We start from the raw sequence: 13,454 nt of genomic DNA, 5'->3' as shown, positions 1-13,454 counted from the left end.
TACTGGTACACTACAACTAGGCCCCTGACTTGTTTTATGTACATGCGGCATCAAAAGTCGTGCCATGCGTCCTGCTTTATTCACCATGAATTGTGGTGCTTGGTATTGTGAATCCACAGCAAACGACACTGATGACAGTGATGTGTTGACAAAAAAGTTATCAGTGTCGCCTGCTTCTCATTGGCCACATTAATTATCGGAATCCATAGAGAGAAAAGCTGGAGATGACGACAGGACTCTTGATGCTGACCGTACACCTCTGTTCCTTGGATCCTGGCGTACCTAGTCAGTCAGTGGCAGAGGAAGACGTTGAGATGATGGTCAGTATCTAAAAATATGTCACCCAAGTGGAGGAGTTAAAGAGCTGAGTGGAAAATAAATGTATTGTGTGGTCCTTTTTATTAGTTTCTTCGTTTTGTCTGATAGCTCTTATGTTTTCTGGATCATGTCTACCCATCAGATGTAGAATTGGAAAATGATGAAGATGATGATGATGGTGGTGGTGGTGGTTCTGTTAACAAATTACTGTATATTGGCCTTCATGCATGACCAGAGAGAGAGAGAGAGAGAGAGAGCACAGTAAGGAGGGTAAGGAAAGGAAAGGGAAGAGGAAGGGCAAGAAGGGAGGAAGGGGGGGAGGAGGAGGAGGATAGGGTGTAGGAGGAGAAAGCAGGAAGGACAAGTGAAATTCTCTCTCTGTCTCTCTCTCTCTCGACAGTGTATGTGTTTTTCCTTTAGAATGGGAATGTACCAGTAATAATGATGATGATGATGATGTTGATGACGATAATAAAAATAATAATAATAATAACAGAGATAAAAATAATAGTAGTAATAATAATAATAACAATAATAATAAAAATCATAATAATAACATTAGTTATTAATTATTATTATTATTATTATTATTATTATTATTATTATTATTATTATTATTATTATTATTATTATCATTACTAATAGTAGTGTAAAGTAGATGTAGTTGTAGTGTTGTATGTCTCTCTGCCAGTCTCTTAATCTTTAGCGGTCGTTTTTATATACAGATGAAAGCACCAAAGGCTGGGTACATGCAATAATATTATCTCCTAATAAAGCTAAACAGGGAAAACTAGAATTTAGGTCGGTGCATTTCGGGATGGCTTAGGATATTGTGTTTGTAGGACTGGGGGTTATAGGCAAAAAGACAGTGTCAGACTGTAAATCAACCTTCACCCTTCCATCTAATAGTTATCTACCTGTACCTGGATATCTGTCTATTCAACTGGCGTCCCGCGGGCCAGATCTGGCCCTTGAGTCGTTATTCATTGGCCCTTCGACAGACTCGGAAGAACGCAAATAAACAAATAAAATAAAACAGAAAAAATTTACATTATGGTCTTAGCGGAAATTGTAAAAGAAAATTATATGTGAATTTTTCGTTTCGCCCTATGTACGAGTATAAGTGTTTAGATGGAGGAAGCAATGGAGCTAAAATAAATGTTTGGCCCTTCTGTCAATGTGAATTTCATAATCGGGCCCTACTCCTGAAGTACCTGAATACCCCTGATTTTCAGTATCTGTCCGTCTGTCTGCGTCTGCAAATTTCTCATCTCACATCTCATATATAAATATATATATATATATATATATATATATATATACATATATATATATATATATATATATATATATATATATATATATATATATATATATATATATCCGTATGTTTACCTTACCACTGCTATCTATTTATCTAACGAGTATCCATTTGTTTATCTATCTATCAAGAGGTGAAAGTCCCACAACTAAACAGGCAGAGGGACAGATCCGATTACAATGTTACCTTCGCCTCTCTTATTTTTCTCTATTGCTCTTTCTTTTATTTTCCATACGTTTTTCGTCTCCGTTATCCTTTTTCCATCCTTTCACTTTTCCTAGTCTCTCTCTCTCTCTCTCTCTCTCTCTCTCTCTCTCTCTCTCTCTCTCTCTCTCTCTCTCTCTCTCTCTCTCTCTCTCGTCATCTATGCCCGTGCCTCCTTTTTCTTTTTAACCTCCTGTTCCTCCTCTTCTTCTTCACTACTTCCTTCTTTTTTCTCTCATTTCTCCTTCCGCCTACACATTTTTTTCTCTCTTTTCGCCTCCTTTTCTCCAACTTTTATTCTTACTTTCTTCCTCCTCCTCGTCCTCTTCCTTCGTTCCTTCCCTCCTCCTCCTCCTGATCCCCTCACCTCTTCTCATATTCCTCACTGCTTCCTTCCTCACAGTCTTGCTCCTCTGCCCATCCTCTCCCCTCCTTTTTTCCCTTCAACCCCTCACTCCTCCTCCTCCTCCTCCCTGTTCTTCCTCTTCCTATCCTCTCCGGTTATCCTGTTTTTTCCTTCCCTCCTTCCACCACCCTGTCCCCCTGTCCCCCTCCTCCCCTCCTCGCACATCCAGTTCATTTACATACTGAAGTCGGCTTGTTTCACTTGTCTTCCTTTGTGTTCCTGTTTTCCTTCACGTGTCTTCCTCCGTCTTCTCCATTTGTCTTTAGCTCACTATACATATATATTTTCTGTTTTCTTCGCTTCCACTATTTTCTTGCCGTGTCTTTCTTTTTTTCCCTCCCGGGCCTTTTAAGTTATCGTTGTTTTAATTGCCTTTTGTCTCTCGTTTGTTAAATTATCCCTTTGTTTTTTACATTTTCTCGTGGTTACCTGCTTTATTAAATCGCCGGGTTTGTGGGAGTGTCGCGTGTTTACTTTGTTGTTGTTTGTGTTGCTGTTGTTGTAGTGTCATGTTCAAAAAAAAAAAGAATCACCCTGTCAGTACGGTGCCATCTCCTTCTTCTTCATCTTCATCTTCTTCTTGCCTCTTCTTCATCTTGCCTCTTTCGTCTTCTTCTTCTTGTTGCCTCTTCTTCATCTTTCCTCTTTCTTCATTTTCTTCTTCTTCTTCTTGCCTCTTCTTCATCTTTCCTCTTTCTTCCTCGTCTTCTTCTTCTTCTTCATCTTCTTCTTCTTCCTCGCCTTCTTCGTCTTCACTCGACCCTTGCTACCTCCAGAACACTGTAATTAGCTTAGCAGAGACTTTCGACCAGGAGGGATCAGAGATAACCTTTACTGAGATCTTTATTTTTAAGTCTTCCCTGATATTATTAAAGTCGTGTGTAAGTACCAAGGTTTAAGCGGAAACATTGCGTCAGCGGACTGAAAGGGTTTAACCTACCAGTGGCCATACTTCCCAGCCCACACACCCGTTCCTTGTTGTCAGAAAGGGATTGGTTTGGCCATATTGTTTCACGTTTAATGCTGATTCTTGTTTGATTGTGAAATATATGGTTGATGTATGAGTAAAGACAGACGTATGTAGAGACAGTCTTATACCCATCTTAAGCTTGGAAGAGTTTATAAATACAGCACCTGAATCGTCATATCTCATCAGCCAGTACACTGATACAAATGCTTTTTCCAGAGAGAGAGAGAGAGAGAGAGAGAGAGAGAGAGAGAGAGAGAGAGAGAGAGAGAGCTGTAGCGATTCCTGACTCAATCTAATGGACCTGAGTAGACCTGCGAATATCCCTTCTAAGTAGAATTTGTTTTTTGCAGGAAACTCTAGAGACGAGGTAGGTTTGTACACTCGCCCTGCCTTGGACTTACTGTGAAAACAAATCTGGGTTACAACGGAGAATTGATAGTATGTTTATATGTGAGTCCGGGTCCTGGAAGCTCGGAGAGAGAGAGAGAGAGAGAGAGAGAGAGAGAGAGAGAGAGAGAGAGAGAGATTTGAACACTGGCACTTTTTTTTTTTTTTTTTTGTCACGGCCTGGATCGATCTGAAGGATATGAAGTGGTCTGAAAGGGACTGAAGCATCTATTCTGACTGAAACAGGACTAAAAGGGTCTGTCTGGGTCTGAATATGGTTGAACTGAGTTAGAATTATTTTTACGAGTCTTTTCATACACTTCATGTTTCGTTTCATACTCTTGGTTTTCTCTTCATCATTTCCTGGTTCTTCCTTCTTAAGTCTGTTTTTTTTTTTTTTTTAATGTCTTTTTCTTTTTTTTGCATTTTTCAGTTCATTTTTTTTTCCTATTCTTACCTATTTCTTTCTTCTTTTTCTCTTTCTTTCCTGTTTCCTTCTCTGTATCTCTCTCTCTTTCTTCATCTTTTCTTGTTCTTTACTTCCTTTCTTTGTTTTCCTCTTCCTTTTGTCTTTATTTCCTGGCTTTTATCTACTCCATTTTCTTGTTACTGTATTTTTATGTATTGTTTTTCTTGCTCTCTTTCTTGTGTGTGTGTGTGTGTGTGTGTGTGTGTGTGTGTGTGTGTGTGTGTGTGTGTGTGTGTGTGTGTGTGTGTTTCCTGTTTTCCAGTTATCTTGATATTTATTGTTTATATTTTTTGCATGCAGTTCTTGTTCCTCATATACTTCCTTTTTTTTTTTTTTTTGTCCCTTCGTCCAGTCTTTTTTGTGAGGGATACTGAACTCATAAATAATAGAGACACAACGAGAAATATGGGTAAAAATGGAAGAGAACTGAAAAGCACATAGGAAAGCCATTGAAATATAAGCCTTAATGATAGTCCCTCCACCCTCTCTCTCTCTCTCTCTCTCTCTCTCTCGTACCTATATGTGTATATGTATGTATGCAGTAAGCTAACAACAACAACAAAATAGGTACAGGTAGAGAGGGATATAGGTTTTTCCACACTTTGTGTCAATACATCTTTATCATTAGTTTATTTGCCTCCGCCATTTCCTGTTTTTTTTCTTCTACTCCCTTTATTTAAATCTTTTTCATGTTTTGTCTTCTTGTTTTTCTTTTTCTCTTCCATATATATATATATATATATATATATATATATATATATATATATATATATATATATATATATACCGATATATATATATATATATATATATATGCAGTATATAGTTTCCCCTTCAACAGTAATTTTATTTTTATTTTTCATCTTTTTAGTTCTTGAAGTGGTGTTTTTCTCCATATATACTTTTTTCGTCCTTCTCCCGTCTCTTGCTCTTACGCCAGTTGCCTTGTTTACCCTCTTCGCCATATAATTCTTCCCGTTTCTCATATACTCCTTCCTATAATTCTCTCCCGTTTCTCATATACTCCTTCCTATAATTTTCCAGTCTCTTTTCTCCATCCTTCTTCAGTTCTGGGCGAGTTCTGAGTGCGTGGGTGGACGTGTGGGCGGTGGAATGAAGGTTGGCGGTGGGCGGGGAGGGGGTGAAAGGGGAGGAGGGGATGTGAAGGATAAAGGTGGAAGTGAGAGAGGATGGAGGAGAGGGAGGGAAAGAGGAAGGGAGGGGAAGAAGAGGAGGGGATGTGAGAGATAAAAGAGACAAGATGGAGTGGGTGGAGGTAAAGGAGAAGAGGGGAGGGGGAAGAGAAGGGAGGGGAAGGGGAAGGCGGAGGTGGAGAGGCAGAAGGGGGAAGAGTGGAGGTGGAAAGGTTGGGTAAGGAGGAGAAAGGTAAGAAAAGAGAGAGAGAGAGAGAGAGAGAGAGAAGGGGGGGGCAAGACTATGGGTAAGACTATTAGCTGATATTAATGACTGTGTTTGGGTCATCAGTAGAAAGCCTTAGCGCTGGATTAATTGCTCCTTAGTCTCTCTCTCTCTCTCTCTCTCTCTCTCTCTCTCTCTCTCTCTCTCTCTCTCTCTCTTTTTATTTATTTATTTTTCCTTACCTACTTCTGCAGGTGGAGAGTGGCAGCCAATGATAACTCTTCCCTCTGCTAGCCAAGTACGAAAAAAGGTGTTCTTTTATAAGGAAGGTGGTGTATGCGAAAGTGTGAGCGTTGTATTGTGTTTGTCAGTGTCATTGTGTGTCGTTGCTTTATTTTTGTTTAATAATATAAAATGTAATTGTTGAGTGTTTGATCAAAAATTAATAACATAAAATAATATCAAAATTCTCTTCTCTTTGCAAGCTCGCCATAGGACCAAGAAAGCAGGTAAGTCTCTCTCTCTCTCTCTCTCTCTCTCTCTCTCTCTCTCTCCATTCTTCGCCTTCCAGTTCTTCAGTTACATTTGTTTTTCCTTTTTTCTTTCCTTCCTTTCTACATTTTCCTTCCCCTCATTCACTTGCTTTTTTCCTCACTTTCCTTCCCTTCTTCTCACCTTTCTTTCCTCCCCTCCCTTCCCATTTTCCCATCTTCTCCTTCTTCCTTTTCCTCAGAATTTCCCCTTCCCCTCCCCCTCCTCCTACCCCCCCTCCCCCTTCTTTTCCTCTCCCATCCCATCCCCCTCCTCCTACCCTCCCCCTTTCCCTTCCTTTCTCTTCCCTTCCCTTCCCTCCCCTCCCCTTCCCTCCCCTCCCCTTTCCTTTCCTTTCCTTTCCTTTCCTTTCCTTTCCTTTCCCTTCCCTTCCCTTCCCTTCCGTTCCCTTCCCTTTCCTCCCCTCCCCTTCCTTTCCCATCCCGTCCCTTCCCTTTCCTTTCCTTCCCTTCCCTTCCCTTCCCTTCCCTTCCCTTCCCTTTCATTCCCTTCCCTTCCCTTCCCTTCCCTTCCCTTCCCTTCCTCCGCCTTTTTCCTCTTCCCTCCCCTCCCCTTCCATTCCCTCCGTCACTTAGCCTTTCTCACTCCTGTATGGGAAATCGAAGACTCTTAACGCTCTTTGGATTAGTCTGAGAGAGAGAGAGAGAGAGAGAGAGAGAGAGAGAGAGAGAGAGAGAATGATGTGATTAGGCAATAATATGTTTCCACCCACACACACACACACATACATAAGTATATAAATCGTACACACACCAACAAGCACTCTCAGTGTGTAAGCACACACACACACACACACACACACACACACACACACACACACACACACACACACACACACACACACACACACACACACACACACACACACACACACTTTCATCCAGCTCGAATTTTTATATGCATTTGAAAGAGAGAGAGAGAGAGAGAGAGAGAGAGAGAGAGAGAGAGCCATTACCTCCTTAGAGGCTTAGAATTCAATCAGCTTGCTTTTTCTCTCTCAGTTCCTCCTGCAGGGTGGCAAGAGGTTTGTGTGTGTGTGTGTGTTTGCGCTTGTTTTTTATTTTTCACAGCGAATAAACAAAAGGATGAGAGCCTTCAAGATAGGGAAAAAGACGTATAATCATGTGAAATCTTTGGATGAATTGTGAATGAAAGACTAGAAGGGCAGGGGAAAAGAGAGCGTGGGAGGTACTTGGCAGGGGAAAAGAGACCGAGGTAGACTTGGCAGGGATAGCAGAGACATGGGGAGACTTGGCAGGGGAAGAGACAGACTGAGGGAGACATGACATAGGAAAAAAGACTGGGAGAGACTGGAAGGGGAAAAGAGACTGAGGGAGACATGACAGGAAAAAGAGAGACTGAGGGAGACTTGCCAGAGGAAGAGATAGACTTAGGGAGACTTTTGCAGGGATAGAAGAGACTTAGGGAGACTTGGTTGGGGAAAAAATCAGAGACCTTGAGCCCGTACTCTCGTGGACTTAGGGGGCTCACCAGCACATTTTCCTGTAGCTTTTATTTGGCAACCATGCTGTCATCCCGTCACTGCCAGAGATGTTTCCTGACCTGACTAAAATTGTGAGGCAGCAGTAAACACACAACAAATAAAGACATGATGATAGTGAAGGGGTTAACTCTTGCACCCTAATAAGACAAATGGCGTGACGGTGAACTAGTTTGTAGGCCTTCGGGTTGTGGTTCCTTCTTTTTTTCCAGGCATGAAACTGAGAAGGATGTGTGTTGCATGCAGGCAGAGTGCAGACGAACATTTTCCTGTGGAAGAATAATATATATATATATATATATATATATATATTAGAGAGAGAGAGAGAGAGAAAGAGGGGCATGTAGTTCTTGTGTATGTACTGTATGTATGTATGTATGTTTACAACTGTGTGTCTAATATACCGTTTCTGAAATCTTTACCTCCTTCACCAGTGCAGGATTAAAACCCGCACCACTAACTTTACCATCCGTCTGTCCTGCCATGTACCACGGCTCTTCTTAGTCTGCCTCATCAAGATAACCCTTTACCACCTAACAGAACCCTGTCGTATTACCACATGTCCATTCCAATTACTTAACACCAACCTTAACATTCAATTCACGGGCAGGAGTGGAATAAGCTTGAATCCACCTCAGAACATAGGGATATATGACCCTGTTGTTTTGATTCTCATCCCAGATACTTAACATTTGATTCTTGCTATCATCAGACAATTTTGTGCAGCTTTGTAGAGATATTTTGAACTGGAGAGGCCAGAGATGTCATGTGTTTACTCCTCCACAACACGAGGTCTCCCAAGAGCTTAAAAAAAAAAAAAAAACAGGAAGTAGCAAACGTAAAAACAGTAAAACACGCCGTCGGACTGAAAGGGTTTCAATATATGACCCTGTTGTTTGGAATGTCACTCCAGTAAAGCTGTATATTATCCTGCGTTATTATTAACTTTATTCTTCTTTTTTCTCCGCAGGCACCTCACCCTTCACGCTGTACTTCAGTGTTAAATTCTATGCAGCCGACCCCTGCAAGCTGGTTGAGGAGATTACTAGGTCAGTGCCATTTTATTATTATTATTATTATTATTATTACTAGTAGTAGTAGTAGTAGTAATAGCAGTAGTAGTAGTAGTAGTAGTAGTAGTAGTGTCAGTATTGTTAGTCGCAGCAGTAATACCGAGTGCATGATGGCTAATTCTCCAGCACACCTGTGAATGTGTTTGGGTGTGACAGCGTTGCCACCTGCCGAGTAGCAAGTCACGCCTCGTTGGTCTCTAAGTAAATAAATAAATAAATAGATATAAATAAATAAATAAATAAATAGGAAGATGTTGGCCTGTATGGTCTAAATAAATAAATAAATAAGTAAATAGGAAAGTGTCGCAGGTAATGATATTTTAGCTGTCTTTACAACCTGCCGGGGAGTCTTGTAAGCCCGCATGAATACAGCCTTAAACCTGAACTGTGATGGATATTCCTGGACAGAGTGCACGGTAACTCTCATAATCTTTCACACCTTCAGTTGTATAGCCAAGGTTTCATTTGGTTCTTGCCATCTTCAGACGATCCTATTCACTCCAGGATTTTCTTTATTTTTCGAATATGGGAGATCAGATACGAGTATAGCTTTTCTTTAGTCAGTTCACAACAAGACATCTACCAGAAGCTGAAGTTATCGATCAACAACTAGAAAGTGAGATCAGTCAGAGAGCACAGCGATGCGATGCCTGAAATTTGATCCGTCTGGGTGAACTTGACCTTTGATCGATTTGTATCCCAGATGAATCGATTCTGGTCTTCCCAGACCCCCACACAATGTATGTGTGACTTTTTATCTAAATTATGATCAGGCATTCATGACATTACGTAGCATCCTGAATTTTGGCCTTGATCCTTGACCTCAGATCGTTCTGCACCAAAATCGATTAACTTCTTCCCAGATCCACACACAGTGTATGTGCCAATTTTGTTCAAAATTAGATCAGATACTGAAGAAATAATTTCACACACACACACACACACACACACACACACACACACACACACACACACACACGCACACACACATACACACACACACACATATATATATATATATATATATATATATATATATATATATATAAAGATGAGTTGACAGGTACTGACTCAATCGCATTCGGCGTCGTTAATTAAATATTATCCCAGTGAACGGGTTAAAGACAAAACTGGACAGAACTGTAGGAGGCGTGGCACAACAGACGCCGAGGTAGCCTGATATAATGTTGTTGACTCTTGACCAAGACTAATTTGTAAAGCCAGCGATAACATTAAATCCATGTGTGGTGCTGTGACCAGGGTGTGTGCCAAGTGTGTGTGTGTGTGTGTGTGTGTGTGTGTCGGGAATGGTAGTGTAGGGTCAGAGGTCAACACACACTGCGGTAATTGGAGTACCTCTTGAGCTGTAAGCAAGGGGGAGGTGTGACACTCTAACGGAATTTTAAGTTGGGTGACCCAAAGTGCATACCGTAGAGGCCACTAATTTTTGACTGTTGTTAATGGAATACCTGAAATAGTTAGATGCGATCATCCTCCATCCAGTATTACAGTGTAATCAGCCTTCATCGCTAGCTTCCTTTCTGGTCGTTCTATAGCCGCAGTTGTAGACGGCCATCGTTCTTCTCCTAGATCTATCAACAGTGGTGTTCCTCAGGGCTCTGTCCTATCACCAACTCTCTTCCTTTTATTCATCAATGATCTTCTAAGCTGTACATCTAATCCTATCCACTCATACGCTGATGACTCCACCCTTCACCTTTCCATTCGGTTCCCGCAACGCCCATCTCAACAGTTACTTCAAGAAACAAGGGATGAGGCTATGGCACACGTAATGTCTGACTTGGCTCGTATCTCTGACTAGGGTAAAAATAATATGGTTGTCTTTAATGCATCTAAGACTCAGTTCTTACACCTATCAACCCGACAAAATCTTCCACAGGTATACCCACTAATGTTTAATAATATTCAGCTTAATCCTGCATCATCCTTGAACATGCTTGGGGTTTCATTTACTCGGGACTTATCTTGGAAAGATCATATTACATCTCTTGTAAAATCTGCTTCCAAGAGATTGGGTGTGCTATGCCGACTCCGCTCTTTCTTTACCCCTGCACAATTGTTGACTCTATACAGGGGTTTTATCCGCCCCTGTGTGGAGTACAACTCTCATGTGTGGGGAGGCTCCCCACATACAGCTCTTCTCAATAGGGTGGAGTCAAAGGCTTTTCGTCTCATTAACTATCCTCCTCTTACTGACTCCCTTCAACCTCTGTCTCTTCGCCGCACTGTTGCATCTTTATCTCTTTTCTATCGCTACTTTAATGGTCACTGCTCCTCTGAACTGTGCTTGCATTCCTCCACCTCTACGACGGGCGCGTAGCACCCGTCTGGCAGCAAACTCTCATCCCTTTTCTGTCCAACTCTCTAATGCAAGAGTTAACCGTTACTCCCAGTCTTTCATTTATGCAACAGGTCAGCTCTGGAACTGTCTCCCTCTGTCTGTATTTCCTGCTGCCTATGATCTCCAGTCTTTGAAACGTAGTGTGTCCAGGCATCTCAAAATGATCGGATCTTGAATTTGGCTCTCTATTGTATTTTTTTTTTCTCTTGGAAGGAACTGTTACTGCGGGCTCATGGCCTTTGGTTCCTTCTTCCTCGCATTAAAAAAAAAAAAAAAAAAAAAAAACGATACAAAGGTTAAACGGAGGAGGGGGGGGGAGGGCTTGTTCACATTTTCAGTCAGGAGGCCATCATCATCATCATCATCATCATCATCATCATCATCATCATCATCTTCATCGTCATCATCATCATCATCATCATCACTGTCATCGCTCGGGAGTATTGCGAGTGTGTGTATCGGGTGGAGGGGGGGAGGAATGGAACACGAGTGGTGGGACTGGTAATTTGGGGTCAGAGGTCTGGTAAGCTAATTGGGCCTATTAAGGCATCATCATAGGCATCAGTATTATTGTTACCATCATCATCATCATCATCCGAGTCTGTGCAGAAATCCCAGTACAACAATGTATTACCTGACCAGCTCCCTGACGCAAGAATACAGAGGTGTTCTCAGTCCCTCATGTACAAAGCACTGGAACTAGTTCAGTCTGAACACACACACCACAAAGCCAGTCAGGAGACAGGACGTGTGTGCTGGGCAATCCCCAGGTCCTGTCCTCCCACCTTACTGTTTATTAACCAGCCCCTACCCCACTGACCGGGCTAATGTATGGCCCGGCCTGCACTATAGGTGCAGGGAATCTTTGAACGATTGAACGATCAGTCTGAAGCATTGGAACTAGTTCAGTCTGTCTTTCCACCTGCCTATGACCTCCATTCCTTGAGAAGTAATGAGCCCTTGCATCGCTAAGCAAATTCACCTTGATTTGGGCTTTCTTTTATTTGATTTTTTTTTTTTTTGCGGTCTATTGGCTTTCTTTTTTGGCTGTCCTTTTGCTGTCTTTTTTTTTTTTTTCTTTGACGATTTTTTTGTGTTTTTATGTTTCTGTTTCGTTAGGCTTTCTATTGTTTATTTTTCTTTTGCTCTTTGGCTTTCTTTCGTTTACTTTTGTTTTTGGGTTTTCTTTGTCTTTCTTTTCTTTGACTTCCTCTTCATTCATTTTCTAACTTCATTTTGGCTTTCTTTTGCTTGACTTTTTTTTTTTTTTCGTTTTCTTATGGATTTCCTTTATGTGGATATTTTGGTCTTCTTTTGTTTAGCTTTCCTTTAGCTTTCTTTGGTTTGACTTTTTGTTTTTGTGTACTTCCTTTTGCGTAGTTTGTGTTTAATTATTTTTGCTTATTTTGCCCTTTTTAAAAATTATCCTTTGATTTTCTCTTAACTTTCGTTCGTTTGATATTTTCATTTCCGTTGACCTCTTTTGCTCAACTATTTTCCCAGTCTTTTGACTTATTTCTTTTGGTTTATATTTGTTTTACTCTTGGCTCTCAGACTTTGATTTCCGTCAGGAAATACTGTACATATCTATGCACATTCACATAATATCATTGAATACCAGTACAAATACATGGCCTGCACATGCATATACTGTATAGCTTTAATATATTGAAGGAGAATAAAACGAAAAGTTTCACGTCCGTATATATACACTAATACCCGCCCACACACACAAGCGAATAATCAAACAGGTAAACAGATATATACACATAAATACACATTACTACCCCCAGCCAGCTTGTCCATACACCGGCAGCCTCCCAGCTTCCATCCTAGACTCATTGAAGGTCAGTGTGATATTTACGAGTGGCTAAATATGAACACACTATGTGACACAAATTACCACCTTGTAAAGAGGAAGAAATTTACATTAGTCAGTTAATGGCGAGTTATAGGAGAGGGAGTGAAGTTAGGGACAGTGTGAATGGCGCGGAGTACAGTAGGGTGTACACTGTACAAGTTTGTCATTGTGTAACATACGTACTTACATGCGCATACGGCCACACATTTATACATACCCATATATATATATATATATATATATATATATATATATATATATATATATATATATAAATATATATATGTAGTATAGGAAAATGTTCAAGGTTTGTGTGGAAATAATACAAACAAATCTGTACACAAATGTACGAACATATATTTATACCCAGCAATCTATACACAAACACACCTACCCAGACATCATTAATACATATAGTGCTGGAGTGTAGCGGAAAGTTTTAGGCCTGTTTGGAGTGAAGAAAAATAGTGGCTGGCTCTGTGAGATGGACGAGGCCTGGGTCATTAATATTTGTTTCTCTCTCTCTCTCTCTCTCTCTCTCTCTCTCTCTCTCTCTCTCTCTCTCTCTCTCTCTCTCTCTTCTGTGCGATATTTTCCCGGTGCGTCCCCATGAAGAGAAAGTCAATGAGGGAGAGTGTATGAGAGTGGAGTGCTTGGAGGAAAAAGAGGTA

The 13,454-nt window shown here is 40.8% G+C and overlaps 1 protein-coding gene across 1 annotated transcript in view; it reads left to right on the top strand.

Annotated features, from left to right (window-relative positions):
• The window catches only part of LOC145401919 (uncharacterized), a 492,294-nt gene that overhangs the window by 334,923 nt on the left and 143,917 nt on the right, over window positions 1-13,454 (top strand). The window contains exons 4-5 of the mRNA XM_080274025.1: window positions 5,920-5,943; window positions 8,458-8,536. Coding sequence (XP_080130151.1) covers window positions 5,920-5,943; window positions 8,458-8,536 — 103 coding nt within the window. The remainder of the gene's footprint in view (window positions 1-5,919; window positions 5,944-8,457; window positions 8,537-13,454) is intronic.

The sequence above is a fragment of the Coenobita brevimanus genome, chromosome 57 (genome assembly GCF_032717465.1).
Source record: "Coenobita brevimanus isolate Jiangsu-jjx chromosome 57, ASM3271746v2, whole genome shotgun sequence".
NCBI classification, from domain to species: Eukaryota; Metazoa; Arthropoda; class Malacostraca; order Decapoda; family Coenobitidae; genus Coenobita; species Coenobita brevimanus.
This window is presented reverse-complemented; position numbering and strand designations above follow the sequence as displayed.